At 40.1% G+C, this 19432-nt stretch overlaps 1 protein-coding gene across 3 annotated transcripts in view; it reads right to left on the bottom strand.

Annotated features, from left to right (window-relative positions):
* Positions 1-261: 261 nt before the first annotated feature.
* The window catches only part of HS3ST5 (heparan sulfate-glucosamine 3-sulfotransferase 5), a 169498-nt gene continuing 150327 nt past the window's right edge, over positions 262-19432 (bottom strand). For 2 of the 3 annotated variants that reach the window (XM_008007278.3, XM_008007277.3), the window contains exons 3-4: positions 7407-7545; positions 262-2858 (exon numbers count right to left, since the gene is read on the bottom strand). In XM_008007278.3, coding sequence (XP_008005469.2) covers positions 1925-2858; positions 7407-7513 — 1041 coding nt within the window. In that variant the 5' untranslated portion in view covers positions 7514-7545 and the 3' untranslated portion in view covers positions 262-1924. Of the gene's footprint in view, positions 2859-7406; positions 8720-19432 lie in introns of those variants that run through there. The other variant, XM_073022426.1, reaches the window with a different exon arrangement.

Here is a 19432-nt window from a genome sequence, read left to right on the forward strand (position 1 = left end):
GGTTAGCAGAGAGTTGAGGCCCAGAGAAATCTGACAGCAGGATCCTTATATTGACTTCATTCATGGCTTAGGGGAGAAGTGGCTGACATTTAGACCTGAGGCTGTCACTCTAGAGCCATCCCACAGTGAGGGAGGAGCTGGCCTGCCAGTGCGTGTTGGTGTCATGCCTGTTTCATGCTGAGAGAACAGCATCACTGCTAATTCAAACAATAGAGATGATTACCAAGGCAGTGACTTGAGAAGCAATATATACCGACACCGGAGGGGAAAGGGCTATTTATTTAGAAAAGTTCACCATCAAATCACTGGACAGGATAAACAACTCATGGGGAAAATCAACACTTATTACAATCAAAGGGGAATCCATTGTAATTTGCTGGTTTCCCTAGGCACTCTCACTGTGATGTTGAACAAAACTCTAAAATATCTCCCACTGGATTAGCAACCGTGATTGTGAGAAAAAAAAAATCCATCTTTTTGTTGTTGTTGTTAATATCCCTTTCCACATTTTACTGAATATATGTAAGCATAATACAGTGTATCTGATGTTAGCGAGGCACCAATTTAGCATTAATTTCTCTGGATGGAAATATGAGCCATATGTTTATGTTAGTAATGGCAACACTAGGCAACTGAATCCTTTCTGAGCAAATTGATATATTTTCATCTAACAGGGAGAGTTCTGAGATCTTGTATTCATTTTGGAAGCATCAGCAGCTTTCAGTATAGAGTTTTCTAATCTTATTTTATTTAATTTCTCTACCGGTCTGACTCTGATTAGAGATTCAAATAAAATGGTGATTCTTCTATGCCTGGATTCTGTTAAAATATCCCTTGTCTCTTGCCCTGAGCAGCAGCAACTGCAAGTAAATTAATTGTTACAAAGTTGTAGCAGAGCAGCACTAGGATTCTTTGAGGTGGCTATTATACTTGATTTCCAGATGGTTGAGGTTTTTCTTTTTTAATATACTCAACCTCACTTCATAAATACATTTTCACAAGGGTACAGAAATCCAGCAGGGAAGCACATCTTTCCAAGTGCTCTCATATGCACGTAAACAGCTTCCATTTTGGAAGCCAGCAGGGGGCATGTAAAACAAAATGAGTTAAAAAAAAATTGCACATAGAGTAATTTTAATCCATTCCATTTTTAAATACCACAATAAATTTAATTTTCACAATAAATTAAATAGCCATATTCAGTTTACAAAATAGAATTACTTAGTGTGAAACCAGTATTTACAACAATATACATTATGTACATGACATTTCTCTCTGTTGACATACAACGTGGAAGTAAAAGGACTTGACTTTCCAACGTGTGATTGACATGCTATAAGTGACACCATGGTCCATACGAGAAAACAATAGTGCACAATCACCATAGGAACTTTGGACAATGTCAATTTTATGAGATAAGACATTCTTTTAAATAATAAGAAAATAGCATTTTCTGTTTTCATGGCACCAATTCAGCATCTGAATTAAAGAGCCAGCTTTCCCTTAGGAAAAAAAAAAAAAAATTGCATCACTGGATCCTCTACTTCCTGAAGCTTCGCAGCCACTGGTACATTTTCACACATTTATCTTTTGGCTTAAATCTATGAAAATGGTGGGTGACAAATTCTGAATCAAAGGAAGACTAATTCTTTGAGAATAGCTGAAGTCACTTTCCCCCCATACCACCACCTCTTCTTTTTTGTAAATAGCTTAAAAGATGTGACTATGCAGACAGCATTTTTTTTTTTTTGTAAATTTTCAGTAGAAAAAGAATTGATCTTATATTTGGTCACACACTGCGTATGTACAAGTATACATGGAAAAATGACTTGGATAGCTCTGCCTAGGAAAAGTGCATATTTTAATCTACAGGAGACACTGTGTGTCTCCAGGCACAACACATAGTGTTGTATGACATATTATTTTAGGGCCAGTTCAATGTCCTCCCAGTGATCTGGTAAAATTTTTGATTAAAAGGATGAAAGAATTTGCGCAATTTGGTAATGACAGAGGGGTCCACCTCTGGATGAATGCGCCCCTTGCTGCCCGCCAGGCACTTATTAAAGATAATATTAAACCGCAAGCAGTAAAACCCTCTGGTAGCATTGAAGTATAAATTGTATTGACTTATCCTTGGAGGCAGATTTAGGAACTTCTCCACGAGCTGAAGTTCTGGCAGAGGTTCTGTAATGAGGCGATCTCCATCGACGACATGAAATTGCTCAATTGGAAAGTATTTCAACCACCTTTCCAGATGTTTGGTGTAGATGCTGGTTCTTACTGCTTTGTATTTTGTGTTCACTTCACATGTATTAGGGTCTATGGCCAGCTTCTCAAACTTGTAATACGTTTTGTTCTTCCTCTCCTTCCCCTCTAGCACCTGAGTATAATCAGAAATAGCTCTCGTGGTTGGCTCCCTGACAATGATCAACAACTTGATGGATGAGTTCATTTTGTAAATCCTTTCTGGAACCTCCTCTGTGATAAAATATGCTGGGCTCTTTTCAATTGTGATTTGCTGAGGGTAGGAAAAAGGCATCTTTTTCCTATACCACTCGATGCCCTTACCATAATTCTCATCATTATCAAAAAAGTGGATTTCTTGAGAGGCTTTGACCACTGCCGGATGTAGGTTCAGCATTTCAAGCAGGGCCCTTGTGCCTCCTTTCCTCACTCCAATGATAATGGCCTTGGGGAGCTGCTGGACCAGGTCATGGAGGCGAACCTGCTCCTTGGAAGCGTTGCCCTTCCGGAACTCGTGTAGCAGGCCACGCTTAAACTGCAGGGCACGGAGTGGAAATTCAGCCTGACTGCGGGCACCACCCAGTCGACCTTCAATGGGGCAAATGGGTTGTAGCCTGCAAGCAAGACAGAGACACTTTAAGCTCATTGCAGCTAACTTCTCATTTTCCTGGTTCCCCAGTCAGATCAAGACTTTAAATGCATAAATAAAGCCACTGATTCCCAGCCTGCTGCAATCCATAATGAACATATGTTTGGGAAATTTTATTTTAAGCAACCATGTATTAAATGGAGCACACATAATTGATGAGATTTTTTTATTAGTGCTCCTTAAAATTTTTTATTCCCCAAGCACTTAATTGACTACGGCGCGTACCTCTGTTCGCAGTACAGGATAGACAAGTGACACCAGCCATACTAATAGCTTTTTAACAGCTCACCAGTTAAAATCATTAAGAAAAAGTGAAAGGCAGGAGATTATAATCTTCAGCTGGGGGGTGGAAGGTAGCAGGGAGGCCATGTGTTTCACGTTTCGTGTGATATTATTTTCTTGCAGCTCGGCAGCACTCACATGGCTCTTGAAACTCTTTGAGATATAATCTGAAAGGAGGTCCCAGTTTCTACCCTGGGCTGTTTGCATCATCAACCTGCAAAATTCCAGTCTTGGAACTTGCTGAGCTTTTCATTCTGAGACTCTCTGCCCTTGGCCTTGAGGATAGCCAGAAGAATATTATATTTCTTCTGCCTCTCTTTCTCTTTCTATCTAAAGAGGTCAGGATTACATTTCCACTTTGCTGAATATAGGATCAAACTCAATTGCCATCAGCAAGTGCTGTATATCACCAACCACACCTGGAACCAGGCATCAACAAGACCTTGACAGGGCCAGAAACCTCAAGCCCTCATTGCCAAGCCCATTAAAATCAGGAACTCAAGCTCAGAAAGGAAGGAATGCAATGGATATAGCCAGAAAGGAGGATTTTCACTTCAATATTATCCAGAATAGTGAACGACCATCTCTGCTTTTCTCAGGGAGAAAGATGTGGTAACAGTCACAATGATAGTAGACAATGGTGACCGTTTAATTTGTCATGGCTAACATATATGGTTAGCAAATTGAGTTTCCTTTTAGGTATAGTCTGAATTGAACCGAAATTCATTATACTTTCCCTAGGTTGATCTGTGAGGGCATTTTAGCCTTCTTGGTAAAAGGAATTAATATCAGTCAAAAAGGCTGTTAAACCAATTCTCACACCTGAAAGCTTCCAGTTATTCTAATAATTTGGAATCTGTATCTCCCCCTCTGTGGCAATGAGGCTGTTGCTTGCTCTTCCCAAGAGACTGTATGGCATCTTTCTTGTTTTCTGAGATGAGAAACAACCTCAAGGTCATGCCCAGTGATATGGTCTGGCTCTGTGTCCCCACCCAAATCTCATCCCGAATTGTAATCCCTACATGTCAGAGGAGGGGCTTGATGGGACGTGACTGGATTATGGGGGCGTATTTCCCCCTTGTTTTCATGATAGTGAGTTCTCATGAGATTTGATGGTTTAAAACTGTGTGGCACCTCCCCCTGCAAGCTATCTCTCTCTCTCCTGCCACCATGTAAGACGTGCCTTGCTGCTTCTTTGCCTTCTGCCATGATTGTAAGTTTTCTGAGGCTTCCCCAGCCATGCAGAACTGTGTGTCAATTAAACCTTTTTTCTTTATAAATTACCTAGTCTCAGGTATGTCTTTATAGCAGTGTGAAAACGGACTAATACACCCAATCTGTCCTGCAGAATTGAGAACAGAGCATGGTCTTGGTCTGTGTTATTTAAACAACTATCTATCATATTGCTTAAGGAGAAATATCAATATATATTACTTTTCGTGATGTTTCCTTTCATGATTTTTAAAACAATTCATGCTCATTGTGGAAAGTGTGAAAATATAGAGAACTTTTTTTTTCTTTTTTTTTTGAGATGGAGTCTTGGTCTATTGCCCAGGCTGGAGTGCAATGGCATGATCTTGGCTCACTGCAATCTCCGTCTCCTGGTTCAAGAGATTCTCTTGCCTTGGCCTCCTGAGTAGCTGGGATTACAGACATGTGCCACCAGGCCCAGCTAATTTTTGTATTTTTAGTAGAGACGAGGTTTCACCATGTTGGCCAGGCTGGTCTTGAACTCCTGACCTCGTGATTTGCCTGCCTCGGCCTCCGAAAGTGCTGGGATTACAGGCATGAGCCACTGAGCCTGGCCTAGACAGCTTTTAAAAAACAGGATTTAACCCAGTTAATAGTTTAGACAAACATGAATTTTGTTTTTACACTTGTTAATGAGATTAATGTACTAGGGCTTTAAATAGAGGATATAAAATTATCAGTAGATACATAGGCAAAGATGCTTTTAATTGTGACACTGATTGGAATATTACAAGTTCATCCTTCAGTTCTTCTTGGGTTCCGGTTGAGAATTAAGCTCTAATTCCGTAAGGCATCCATTGATGGATTTCTGTTCTAAGCACCTGGAATGATGTCAGTACCATCCTTGCAAGAATTGAGGAAACAGTCAGTCAAATTCTCCTTTGTAGGATTTAATTCTCTCATAGTACCCTGGCTAAGAGTGGCTGACATAGATAGTCTCTGCTTTGTTTGAGGTCAAATGGAATTCCCCTACTTGTAGAAAGGGTCATTTTCCTTCTTTACTTCCTTCCTTTTTCTACCTTCTACCCTGGGAGATCACACTCTGCAGAACAGTCGCCTTTTGGACTCCCTAACTCAAGATAGGATGTGAAAATATGAGAAAATATCATATTCTTTCCCACTTCTGACAGCATAGATTCTGAGTGTGGGTCCCAGACTGAAAAATCATACAGGTTTAGGTTTGGAAGGGATGGGAGAAGTAACATCTGCCTCCCTCCCAGAAAGCAGGGTCTTCAGTTAGTGGAGGGTGGGCCTACATAAGCCTGTGTTACCTTCAGACATAATCTCAAAGTCTCAAGTGAGAGGCTTTTAGGAAGCCCACCAAACCATTCAATTCCAAATAAAAGCTATCCCCTTAGAGACTAGAGACAGAGTTAAGAAAATGAAAAGAATCGTCAACTAAATAATAATGCATTAGTGATCATTAGATCAATTACTAAGTAAAAGGTAAATAATTGGAAGCTAATTAAAGGTCAGTTGGGAAGGACTGGATATAAAAGTTCCATTACAGAGGTAGGCCAATGGCACCACCTCAAGACTTCTTATTAATCATCAAGTGCTACTTTAGGAAACTGCTGGAAGTCGGTGAGAAGCTCTGATTACACTTTCAGGTAGGTAACAACTAGTGAGTGGGACAATTACTCAGCAATTTTGAATTGAGAAGCATCAAAAGAGTTCACTTTACCAGTCAAAATGATAGCAACTGAAGGACAACAAGGACCACTGCTATGTTATTTCTAAATATCTAAGTGATAAGGTCTACAGATTAGCTTAAACTTTGGAAGGAAAAGAAAACTGAAAGGAAGAGATTTTCATTTTTAAGTTTGTATGTGTTTTCACTGATGGTGAGAACTGAACTCATGGAGAACACACTTCAGTCTTTCCAGTGCAAGAATTAATTTTAAAGGGCCGGCCAGGCACAGTGGTTCATGCCTATAATCCCAGCACTTTGGGAGGCTGAGGCGGGTGGATCTCCTAAGGTCAGGAGTTCAAAATCAGCCTGGCCAACATGGTGAAACTGTCTCTACTAACAATACAAAATTAGCTAGGTGTGGTGGCACATGCCTGTAATCACAGCTACTTGGGAGGCTGAGGCAGGAGAATAGCTTGAACATGGGAGGAGGAGGTTGCAGTGAGCCGAGATTACACCATTGCACTCTAGCCTGGGCAACAAGAACGAAACTCCAATTAAAAAAAAAATTTTTTTTGAAAGGCAAAAAAGGAAGCTTCACATTTCAGAAATTAACTTCTCTGTTCTTGTCCGTTAGACTACACACAGAACATACCAGAAACATTTAATGTGAAGCCAGCTGATGTTGCTGGGACTTCTGCAAGTTCAATACCTCTCAACTGTTTGTCTATTTAGAGCTAAGACCTAGCACTGTAATTTTCTCTCCATGGATTTCCCATTGCTTTCTGGGCAATTATTCTGAGCAACAGCCTCCTTGTCTGGTGCATTCAGCCCCTGAAAACCAGAGCTAATTAGCATAGTTAAAACTCCCCACGCCTGCAGCCATCTTACCAGGGCAATGGATTGCAAACTTGATGAGCTCCTTTAGAGACTCATACATAATTTTAATGCTCCTGATAGCACATTAAGTGTCCACTCATAAATTTCAAAAGGAAGATACATAGATACATCATCACTGTTTTGCTACAGCTAGAGGTCAACACCAGATGCACACAGACCACACTGAGCTCTAGTAAATGACAGTTTTACTGTACACAGCTTTATCCCTTCCCTGAAAACAAGTGTCAATGCACACGGAATACAAATGGAGCCTGACAGAACATCTTGGTTTGAGCAACTTGGATCTCTCTCTTTTAAAGGGTCAATAAATCAAAATCAATACTGCAAAATGCATGTTTCCTGGGAATTTTAAGGGAGAAAAACAAGTGGATAGACTTAAAATTATGTCCTAAAGAAGTTTACATCAAGACTTAAAGTCACAGGGGTATAAGCATGTGTTTAAGCACCCACCTATCCAAGCTCCCAACTCTGGCGACTAGATACAGGAGACTCCCAACGGCAAGGCTTCCCAGCACCAGGAGCTTCTGTCTCAGCCACGCCTGCTGTTTGAATAGCATGGCCCTCCATCAACCTTCAGGACTGCTGCAGCCTGCGATAGAAGGACTCATCAGCAGTCATCTCTTAGAGGCTCTGTTTGTTGTCACAGAGCTAAGCAGAGGTGGAAGACAGGTGATAAGCGACACTGCACAAAGAGCAGATCCCACACCAACTCTGATAATTGTCATGATGTAACAGGTATTTAGCAAAACTTACCTTTCTTTTCCTGGCCCATGTTATAAGATCAAATACTAACTCTAGAGGAAAAGATGCTAACTAGACAGAACCTGTTAGATAATTGTTAAAGTAAATTAAAATGCATGTAACATATAGTGTGTGTGTGTGTGTGTGTGTATAAAATGATTCAAAGAATATGGATAGAACGAACAACATGGCCAGGCACGATGGCTCAAGCCTGTAATTCCAGTACTTTGGGAGGCCAAGGCAGGTGGATCACCTGAGGTCAGGAGTTCAAGACCAGCCTGGCTAAGATGGTGAAATCTCGTCTCTACCAAAAATGCAAAAATTAGCTGGGCGTAGTGGTGGGCACCTGTAATCCCAGCTGCTAGGGAGGCTGAGTCAGGAGAATCGCTTGAACCCGGGAGGCGGAGGTTGCAGTGAGCCAAGATCATGCCACTCCACTCTGGCGTGGGTGACAGAGAAGACCTGTCTCAAAAAAGAAAAAAAATAAAAGAGCAACTTGAGGCTTACCAGCAGGGCAATCATAAACTGAAGATTCTGCTTCAGAATAACGAGGTGAATTTGAAATCCCAGTTCATAAGCCATCATTTTGAGCATAGCAATGACATATTTTAATTACATATGTTTTTGTTTTGTTTTAGTTATGAGTAGAAGGGGGTGAGATCAAAGTGATACTGAAGTTATCAGTGGTAAGTATCAGAATGTCACATGTTTGAGGACAATGGCCTTGGGGAACCTGATGTTTCCCTCCATGTCCTCTGCCCAGTCCTGGGTTCTGAAACGTGTTCAGACTAGATGCTTTTGCTGTGTGACCTCCCCTGGCTGTCAATGAATTTAGACAGGTTTGGTGGTATTGGTCTCACTCTTAGATCATGAAAGAAGCTTACCTGGAAGCTCTGTTCTCATATACCTGAAATAAGGCCAGCTGAGGAGTCTAGGGCTTTACTAGTGCTGTTATTAAATTTTTGGGGAAAATGCAAGCTCCCAATTCAACCTTTCTTATTAAAAATAAATCCAATCCCCCTTTCAAGATAAAATTGTTTGCCTCTTATTGAAACTCAAAATAGTAACCCAAGAAGGAAGCTATATAGATAGAAATGAGTCATGGTTAGAAATTGTTTTGCTGCAATGATATCTCTGTATTGCTATGTGAAGATTTTCCTTGTGCAAAAGGGATATACTAGGATTGAATGATTGATCTATTCATTCATTCATCGAGAAATCACTGAATTCCCAAAGCATTTTCAACTATTACACTAGGTTTATAGGAGATTCCAAAACAGATCCCCAAAGAGCTTTAGTCCTTAGAAAACTGATAATATGATTAGGGAATCAGAAAACAACCAGAGAACATTATCCAATTATGATAATGTATGAATAAGTGTTGGGAAAAGAAAATTAAGGAAAAGGTCAGAGAATGTGGGCATGGTAAAATTTTTTTTTGTGTGTGGAATGTACTATGTGAATTGCTGAGGAGATGGTAGGAGGGCATCCTAAGAGGGAGAGATGAGACCAGTACTCATCCAACACACAGTTGACAAATACTTATGGAACATGTCTTATGTGCTAGATTCTGTATTGGGTACTATGGAGAATAGTGGCCGAATAAATAGACACGTTCTTGTCCTGTGGGAGTCCACAGTCTAGTGGAGAAGACAGGCATTAAGCCTACATACAGGATTAATGCATACTTACAAATTGTATTCAGTATGACAAAGGAAAGTTACAGGACCTAGTGAGAAAGAATAATAGGAAGAACCTACTTCAGTGTTTCCTGAAGAAGTAACACTTGGGGTGACACCTGGAGGAGGAGAAGCAAGGAGGCATGAGCGAGCAGAGGAACCAGCTCACATTAGGGATGAGGAGGGAAAATGCTTGGCTTGTTTAAGAAGTGAAGGCAGGAAGGTGTGGCTGGACAAAGGTAGAGGGAAAGAGAGAAAAGGCTAAGAGCATAAGCAAAGAGAGAGCAAAGACAGGTAGGCTGGGTGAGCCTGTGGTTTTGATGTAGCAGAGCTTGCCTTGTGTGTAGATAAAATGCGAAAGACAAAGAGAGTGAGGTTTCTTGAGGCTCACTGTGTAGCAAGGACATCGTCCAGGTGGTATTTCAGGAAATTCTCAAAAACCCTATAAAGTAGATGGAGTTATTTCCATTTCATAGGTCAAGTGAAGCTCACAATTTTCTCCAACTTGCCTGTGATCACACAACTGACAGATAATGTGAAGACAAAGACAGTTACCTACGTAATGTGATTCAGAGCTCCACTGAAAGAACCAATCTCCTGTCTACAGGTTGATGTCTGAAGTCCTCAGTTAGACCCACGTGCTTTGGGCTCTGATCCTTGTTGAAATACAAATACTGCAGCAAGTTGCAGAACAGGGTGGCAGAAAGAAAACTGTGTTCAAGTCCCCCAATTAAATACTCCCCTTAGTAGCTCTATGGTTTTGGGGTTGGATTCTCTGGGGTTTCCTTTTCTTATCTGCAATATGAGGACCACCTCTGGTGTCCCCATTCCATAGCTCTGTAGGAAGAATGAAACGAGGTTTCTACAAGTGACATTACTATATAAAGGTTTATTAGCTTGCCAGACTAATGCAAAGGACTATGTGTCATCTGTTTCTTAGCATGAATGAATTTAGTGTGCATTCACAGATGAGGAGTGTGAGGGAATAAAGCTTGTCTGTGGCTGAGCTGCAAAAGGAAGGGATGAGAAAAACAAAGGAAAAATGTGCTTGCCCCATGACCCTTGCAAGGGTCTCCAGGCTCATACAGGTGCCCAATTCAGAGGAAGGCTAGGGAAGTTGTCGACCTCCTCTGCTATTTAAACATAATGCCCACACCCTCCTGCTTAAAACTATATGGCACAATGCTTCGTCCACTTTCACCAGCTCCTTGGTCCACCTGCCTATTTTTAGCTCCAGTCCACCCATTCTTTAAGGTCTGGGCTATATCACAGTTCCTCTGGGAAGCTTTCTCCAGCTTCCAGTCCAGGATCATCACCCACCTCCACTAACTCTTGTTCTTGCAGTCAGAACCACAGTTAGGCATTTCATTGTGCATCAGTGTTTGATTAGTGTTAGCTGCTTCTTTGGTGTGTATCATCATCATCTCCTAGCAATGGGCTAAACCTACTGACTGACTCAGAAGCACTAGAAAGCTTACGGAAAGGTACTAAGCCCAGAATCTGCTTTGTTGCACAGGCCAGTGATTCTCTGTGGTAAGTTTGCTGAGCCTTTAAAACACACAGACTTGCTACCACCCTCAGATATTCTGATTCAACAGGTGTGAATTAATTTTGTATTTATAAAACTAGAACAGGCTGGATGTGGTGGCTCACGCCTGTAATCCCAACACTTTGGGAGGCCAAGGTGGGTGGATCACCAGCTTGGACAACATGGTGAAACCCCATCTCTACAAAAATTAGCCAGGCATGATGGTGGGTGCCTGTAATTCCAGCTACTCTGGAGGCTGAGGCAGGAGAATCACTTGAACCTGGGAGGTGGAGGTTGTAGTGAGCCGAGATCACGCCACTGCACTCCAGCCTGGGTGACACAGCAAGGCTCCGTCTCAAAAACAAAAACAAAAATAAAAAAAAACACACAAGAAAACTAGAATAAAGTAATAAAGCTTATTGTTTTCTACCATCTTTTGTATCTTCAGCCACCAAGGTCAGTAAAAATGATTTCTCCTTAATTTCTTCTTGCTTTGTGCCGTGCAGGCACTTTGTGCCTCCCTTGTTCCTTAACATTTTGGTATGCTCTCCTCGTTCATTTCCCATGGCCCTGCATAGTACTATTAATCTTCCTAATATAAGTTATTTTGTCCTTCATCTATTTTTGGTTGTTCACTGGATCAAGTTCAATCGCTTCCTCTTGAAAGTCTACGCCCTTCCTTCTGAGGTCCCATTGTAGACAGTCAGCTTCTCACCCTCTTAAGTCACTCACTCCAGCCTCTGAGCCTGTCAGGTCAGTCCCTCCACCGTTCCCCATATGCCTTTTCTCTTATCTCTGTGCAATCATCAGCTTTCTTGCTGACCTGGGATAACTTTCCTATGTCTCCTCCTTCGAGACTTCCGGATCTTACTGGTGTCTTCCTAGGAAGTGATCTTGATCTCGGTGGATGTGGAGTTTAGGGGAAAAATCCCAATACACATTCCTTTGGTGGGTAGGAATGGGTCATGTCCATTGTATAATTACAGGACCAAAGGATAATAGTTGGGCTCAGGAATAAAACTTGCAAGGCTTTTGCATGTAGGGGTGGGTGAAATTATAAAATGACCTCATCGTTAAACTGTTCAAGCTTAGCAGACAGGAAAAAGAAGAAAAACATGACAGAATGTGAAGCCTGCTGAAGAAGTAGTGCAAGATTTAGGAGACTATGATGAAAAAACTATCAGCATCCAATTGCAATGCACAGGTCATCTGGTATATACTAGGCTACAAACCCAGTTTTTACCATAGAGGTTTTGCTCTGTGGGATTAGATACTACTGCCAGCCTAGCTTCTCTGTGCCTGAGATGCCTTAAATATGCCTGCTGAGGTTTTTTCCTCTTCAGGAGACATGATTTCTCCAGCATTTTGTTCACAAGACTGGTCTGGCTCCCTACACTGCCCCCTCTGGTTATGGCAGGCCCAGTATGCATGGCAAGGTACCTTCCTATCTACTGTGACACTGAGAAGAACTAATATTTTTACTGAAGATCTCAACTAATATGAGTGAGCCACTCATGGTGAAGTGGAAAGACCACTAGATTGGGAGTCAAAGGACCTTGGGTCACATTTTGGTTTGGTTTTGTAATGGAAATTTTCTGAGTTTTGCTTTCCTCATCCATAAAATTATGATAATAATATCTGTCTCACAGGGTTCTTAAGATGTGAGCATGGAGTAGAACAGTAGGATAGAAGTTGTGAACATTTGTGCATTGTACAAAAATGAAGCATAATTAATAGCTTCAGGAGGCAGATTAATTATTGCAAGGCATTTTACAGAGAAAAATAAAATAAATGCAGTTTTCATAAATAGTATACTTGAATTATGAAAAATAGTATTTTTAAGTATAAATAACTTTTAATGGAAATTCTTATTAAGAATTAGAATGCTAATGCTATATTTTTTGGTTCAAAGCAAGATGGTACATGCATATACACACACACAGTCAATATTTCTCTTTCAGCTCTTCTTGAGCTGAAATCTCTTGGAATTTTTGAGAAATGAGGAGGCCAAGCAAGAAGTTTCTATTGAGGCTCTCTAGCAGATAGAAAGTGAAATCTCATTCTGTTTTGTAACCAGTCGCAAACTATGTCCTAAGAGACTATATCATAGCAGCTCTGAATAAAACTTCCCCAGGGAAAACCAAAGATATCTGGTTAAATTAACTCCGAAAATGCCTCTTTGGTTTTCTATAACATTATAAAGCATTTGAATCTGCCAGGATGGTGTCTTAAAAGCTGGAGATTGTTGCTTTTGGTCTAGGAATATATGACAAAGAGAAGGCACACCATTCGATCCTTATGGACAATGCTGTTAAATTGGGTAGAAAGTTAACTGCTTCTCCAACCCTCAAATCCCATTCCTTTAGCTATGCCAGCTTTAATGGGTATTTTAATAACCTTTCATCAAAGCAGTTATACTGGTGATGGGAAATTTATATAAAGTTTTTTTTAAAAAGTTTATTATTTCTTTTTATATAAAAAGTGGTTGAAGACCTACAGTGATATTTAAGCTCCCCCTATCTCCAGTTTTTAATCTCTCAATGTCTTCCATTTCGCCTGCCAAGAACAGCACAATTAGTTTCTTCAGACTCCTAAAGCTTTAACAGACATGGTATCTTGGCTGAACAAAGCAGAGTATCTAAACAACAGAGTATGTGGCCAGAAACGACAAATTGTAGAGACATCTGGCTGTTTCTCTAAAGCAGCACTAAGCAAAGAAAGAAATGAGTCCCCAGATGAAACAAAGAAATAAGGAGATTCAAAAATAATAATAATAAAGATGTGTTCAAGTGCTGCTCAAAGGCTTGTAGACATGGTTACCACAAGCCCTTGGTACCAGTAAAAACAGTAAGAGGAACAATAGCAGCAAAGTTCATTAAAAACGACTGAACTTATATAGCAGAATTATTCCAAGGAAATCATAACCCTCTTTTGAGTATTAGCTCATTTATCCTGGGCAACAGCCTTATGAGGTGGACAGGAACTACATTTATTGAACACTAGGCTCTGTGTTACTTTCTTTTACATTTATTATCTCATATGATACAACAGACCTCTGTAATATTATCTTTTTTTTTTTTTTTAATGGAAACTGAGCAGAGACATGAGTAGATTTTTTTACCCAAGGGCTGTGGCTGGTAAATGCAGAAGGAGGATTTAAATTCAGAATTATCTAACCCCAAAGAACATGACCCTATGATTGCAGCACTAGTCACAGAGTTTGGATACTTACATGGGAGAATTTTTTTTTTTGACACAGTCTTGCTCTGTCATCAGGCTGGATTGCAGTGGCACAATCTCGGCTCGCTGCAACCTCCGCCTCCTGGGTTCAAGCAATTCTCCTGCCTCAGCCTCCTAAGTAGCTGGGACTACAGGCGCTCACCGCTATGACTGTTTTTTTTTTTTTTTTTTGTATTTTAGTAGAGACAGGGGTTCACCATGTTGCCCAGGCTGGTCTCAAACTCCTGAGTTCAGGCAATCCACCAGCCTTGGTCTCCCAAAGTGCTAGGATTACAGGTGTGAGCCACTGCACCTGGCCCATGGGAGACTTTTTAAAAAATAATAATTTCAATAGTTTTGAGGATACAGATGGTTATATGTCATCTTGTTATATGGTTAAGTCCTCTAGTCGTGATTTACACTTACATGGGAGATTTTTTTAAAAATCATTTCTATAGTTTCAGGGGTACAGGTGGTTGTATGTTATCTTGTTATATGGATAAATCTTCTGGTGGAGATTTCTGAGATTTTAGGGCACTTGATATGCAAGCAGTGTACACTGTTCCCAATATGTAGTCTTTTATCCCTCATCCCCCTCCCTACCTTACCCCGGCCCAGTCCCCAAAGTCCATTCTATCACTGTAATGCCTTTGCGCCCTCACAGCTTAGCTTCTGGGAGATTCTTAATAAATATTTGTTCATTGGCTGAGAGCAAACAAAAAACACTTAACTCCACCCAAATTACCTGCCACTGAACCTTGAGTTAGAGGATGGGGAGATGAAAAAAAAAAAAAAAAGAGGAAAAATGTTTCCATAAAAGGCCAGGTAAAAGGGACCATTTAGGTTGTTTGAACCTGATGAAAGCAGGGAGAAAATACTAGCAAGTAATGACACTAGCAATTATAATGAAAGGTCATGTTTCCATAATTTACCAAGGGTTTTTCATATTCATCAAGCCACTTATAATTAAAACTGACCAGAATCATGCATACCCCACTTTTTCTCTCCATGACTCAAGAAATATCTCTTAGAAAGATTTATAGTAGATGATCAAAATACCATTAGGATTAGCTGCCACTTGTCACAGACTCAGATTCTTATGTGCTGGTCTTTGTAAGATCTTGATTAAATCTGTCTTTGCCCTCCCATTATCACCCAATCCCTACACACCCCTTCCCTTCCCACAGCACTTCCTCTCAATATCTCAGTGAGTGGCTCCCCATCTGCCCCTCACCCATGCCAAAAACCTTGGAAGTTGTCATTCTGGTCTCCACCCTGTCCCCATGTCCAATCAGCCAGTAAGATGCTACCTCCAGTGCTGTTAGAATCCACCTAATTTCTGTCATCACTTGTGACAGACTTGGTTCAGGCCACTGTGTCTTTTAGACTACCTTATGAGCAGCCAAGTGGTATCCCTACTATTAGTTTTGTTCCTTCCTCAATTTATTTTTCATACTGATGCCAGAGTAATCTTTCCCAATGGAAACTGGATCACATCATCTCCAGGCTTAATACCCTTTTATAGATGCCTATCATCCACAAGACCCTTTACTCCTTTCCACTGTAACTCCACATACCCCACCTAAAGTTTACATATACAAACTGCAATACACAGAACAACTTGCAGTTCTTTTGAATAAGCCATGATCAGTTTTGCTTCAGGGCCTTTCTTCATAAGATTTCCATTGCTTGAAAATACCAACTCTGTGCTCTGTTTATCAGTTCTGCCAAATGGGATACCAATAACCTGCCCCACAGCACTGCTCTGAGGAGTAAATGGGCATGTGTTGCTTGGCTTATAGTATAAATGCTAGACACGTCAACGGATGCTTGCTCTCCCTCCCAGGCCTTGGTTTAACTCGTATGTTTTAGATCTTAGGTTTTCACTGCTCTTAGGTTCCTTGGGAAAGTCTTTCTTCATCACTTAGGGCTGGTTTAGATGTTCTTCCTATATGGCACCACAGCAGTCTCTACTTAATTCTATTTAAACCATATTGTAATTGTCTGTTTACTTGTGTGTAACTCTAACTAGATCAAATTCTGTGAGATTAAGAAGTATGTGTTGTGCATTATTGAGTTATCTCCAGCATTTAGGGTCATTGATACTCAGTAAATGATTGCTGAGTAATCCAATCAGTTAGATGAAATGAACTTTGAATATCCTAAGATTATGGCATCTGGATACTACATCTCTTTAGATACTACTACTTTGTCTTTGTATACTACTTAGCAGGTTTGCCAAGTGCTGTCTGTGTATAAATGACCTTAGTTTTTCTATCTTTTTATTTTGAAAAAATTGAATACTCATATATCCTTTGCCTAGATTCACTGATTGTTAATGTTTTGCTATATTTGCTTTATTTGCCTCTATACAAATACATATTACTTTTATGGAACCATTAAAAATAAGTGGCAGATCTCAACATTGCAGCATGTGAGAAGCCCCCACCTGACACATACATGTTGCCGTGTGATAGAAGTGGGGCTGTGGGCATCCTTGTCTCAAAGCCTAGGGAGGTGAAATGACCTGCTCAAAGCTTCAAACTGCTTAGTCTGGGGTTGTAAATAATTATATTAGGGCTTTCTACATTGCACCACTCTGCCTCTCTATGAAGTTCATGCACAGTTGAAAATATTGCAGATTTTATTCGTAGAAATAAATGTATCCCTCATCTCTGTCTAAACTTTCAATCTGCAAATTCTGAGTTGAGTATTTAAAGAGAAAAAACCCTTTGGCAGGGTGGTGACAAAAAATACTCTTAGGAGATTCTTGTCTTGTCTCATATTACACTATTCTGAATTCCTTTTAAGAAAGAAAAAATAGAAAAAGCTCTTTTTATATTTTAACACAGATGGTAGAGTCATGTGGTGATGCCCATCCACTGGCATGCTACGGCTGGCTCCTACTTTGCAAGCCAGTTGTTAAACTCATTATTAAAAATTAAAATTGTATTATATAAATTTATAATTAAGTAGAGTAAAGCAAAGGTAATAAATTTGAAAAACTCCTTATTTCCTAATTATCTTACTCCATTTTACTATTATCTATGGTCTTGAGGTTAACTCTATTGCATCTGTACAATGGAATACTACACATCTCTTCCCAATTTCACATTTAGTGAATTCATCTTAGTAGCTTAAGATTCCATATTCAGCCAATTCATGCTGGTAGCTTAAAATTGGCCATGAAGTGGACAGGAAGAATCAATATTGTGAAAATGGCCATACTGCCCAAGGTGATTTATAGATTCAATGCTATCCCCATCAAGTTACCAATGACTTTCTTCACAGAATTGGAAGAAACTACTGTAAATTTTATATGGAACCAAAAAAGAGCCCACATAGCCAAGACAATCCTAAGCAAAAAGAACAAAGCTGGAGGCATCACGCTACCTGACTTCAAACTATACTACAAGGTTATAGTAACCAAAACAGCATGGCACTAGAGCCAAAACAGATATACAGACCAATGGAACAGAACAGAGGCCTCAGAAATAATGCCACACATCTACAACCATCTGATCTTTGACAAACCTGACCAAAACAAGAAATGGGGAAAGGATTCCCTATTTAATAAATGGTGCTGGGAAAACTGGCTAGCCATATGTAGACAGCTGAAACTGGATCCCTTCCTTACACCTTATACAAAAATTAGCTCAAGATGGATTAAAGACTTAAATGTAAGACCTGAAATCATAAAAATCCTAGAGGAAAACCTAGGTGATACCATTCAGGACATAGGCATGGGCAAAAACTTCATGATGAAAACACGAAAAGTAATGGCAACAAAAGCCAAAATAGACAAATGGGATCTAATTATACTAAAGAGCTTCTGCACAGCAAAAGAAACTATCATCAGAGTGAACAGGCAACCTACAGGATGGGAGAAACTTTTTGCAATCTACCCATCTGACAAAGGGCTAATATCCAGAAACTACAAAGAACTTAAACAAATTCACAAGAAAAAAATAAACCCCATCAAAAAGTGGGCAAAGGATATGAACAGACACTTCTCAAAAAAAGACATTTATGCAGCCAATAGACATATGAAAAAATCCTCATCATCACTGGTCATCAGAGAAATGCAGATCAAAACCACAATGAGATACCATCTCACACCAGTTAGAATGGCGATCATTAAAAAGGCAGGAAACAACAGATGCTGGAGAGGATGTGGAGAAATAGGAACACTTTTGCCCTGTTGATGGGAGTGTAAACTAGTTCAATCATTGTGGAAGACAGTGTAGTGATTCCTCAAGGATCTAGAACCAGAAATACCATTTCACCCAGCAATCCCATTACTGGGTATATACCCAAAGGATTATAAATCATGCTCCTATAAAGACACATGCACATGTATGTTTATTGTGGCACTAGCCACAATAGCAAAGACTTGGAACCAACCCAAATGTCCATCAATGATAGACTTGATAAAGAAAATGTGGCACATATACACCATGGAATATTATGCAGCCATAAAAAAGGATGAGTTCATGTCCTTTGCAGGGAGATGGATGAAGGCGGAATCCATCATTCTCAGCAAAATAGCACAAGGTCAGAAAACCAAACACCGCATGTTCTCACTCATAAGTGGGAGGTGAACAATGAGAACACATGGACATAGGGAGGGGAACATCACACACCATGGCCTGTTTGGGGGTGGGAGGCTGGAGGAGGGATAGTGTTAGGACAAATACCTAATGTAAATGATGACTTGATGGGAGCAAACCAGCATGGCACATGTATACCTATGTAACAAACCTGCACGTTATGCACATGTACCCTAGAACTTAAAGTATAATAATAATAATAAAAGAGCAAAAAAAATTGACCATGAAGAATTTATGCAATAGAAATTGACAAATACTACAAACCATACCCCTCTCCCCAAGAGCTAGTTGTTAAGTATTTACCAGGATACCACTGATTATACCTCATATATTTTTCTTTTGCACATTCAATAATCAGGTCTTTCCCAAGTTCCAATCAAGTGTGCGGTATGGTGCCAAGAACTCTTTTAAAAAAGAGGGGGGCCTACCTCTCACCTTCTGTTTTCAGCCTCCCTCTTCATTCTGCCTTTTTACAGGGGCCTATTTTCATTTCTGAGACCCTTGTGATCCTTTTCTTTCTTTTTTGACTTTTCTAAGTCTTTCTTCCCAGCTTTTTTGCTTCTCACTATATGCTGCCACTGACTATGTTCTCTAAATAAAATAACCTAAAAAGAAAAGACTGCTGAGATATTATTCTTAAGTAACATTGATAGCAAAAGTACACCTAAAAATCTTAGGAAATTTTATAAGGATTTAATA

The sequence above is a fragment of the Chlorocebus sabaeus genome, chromosome 13, assembly GCF_047675955.1.
Source record: "Chlorocebus sabaeus isolate Y175 chromosome 13, mChlSab1.0.hap1, whole genome shotgun sequence".
NCBI classification, from domain to species: Eukaryota; Metazoa; Chordata; class Mammalia; order Primates; family Cercopithecidae; genus Chlorocebus; species Chlorocebus sabaeus.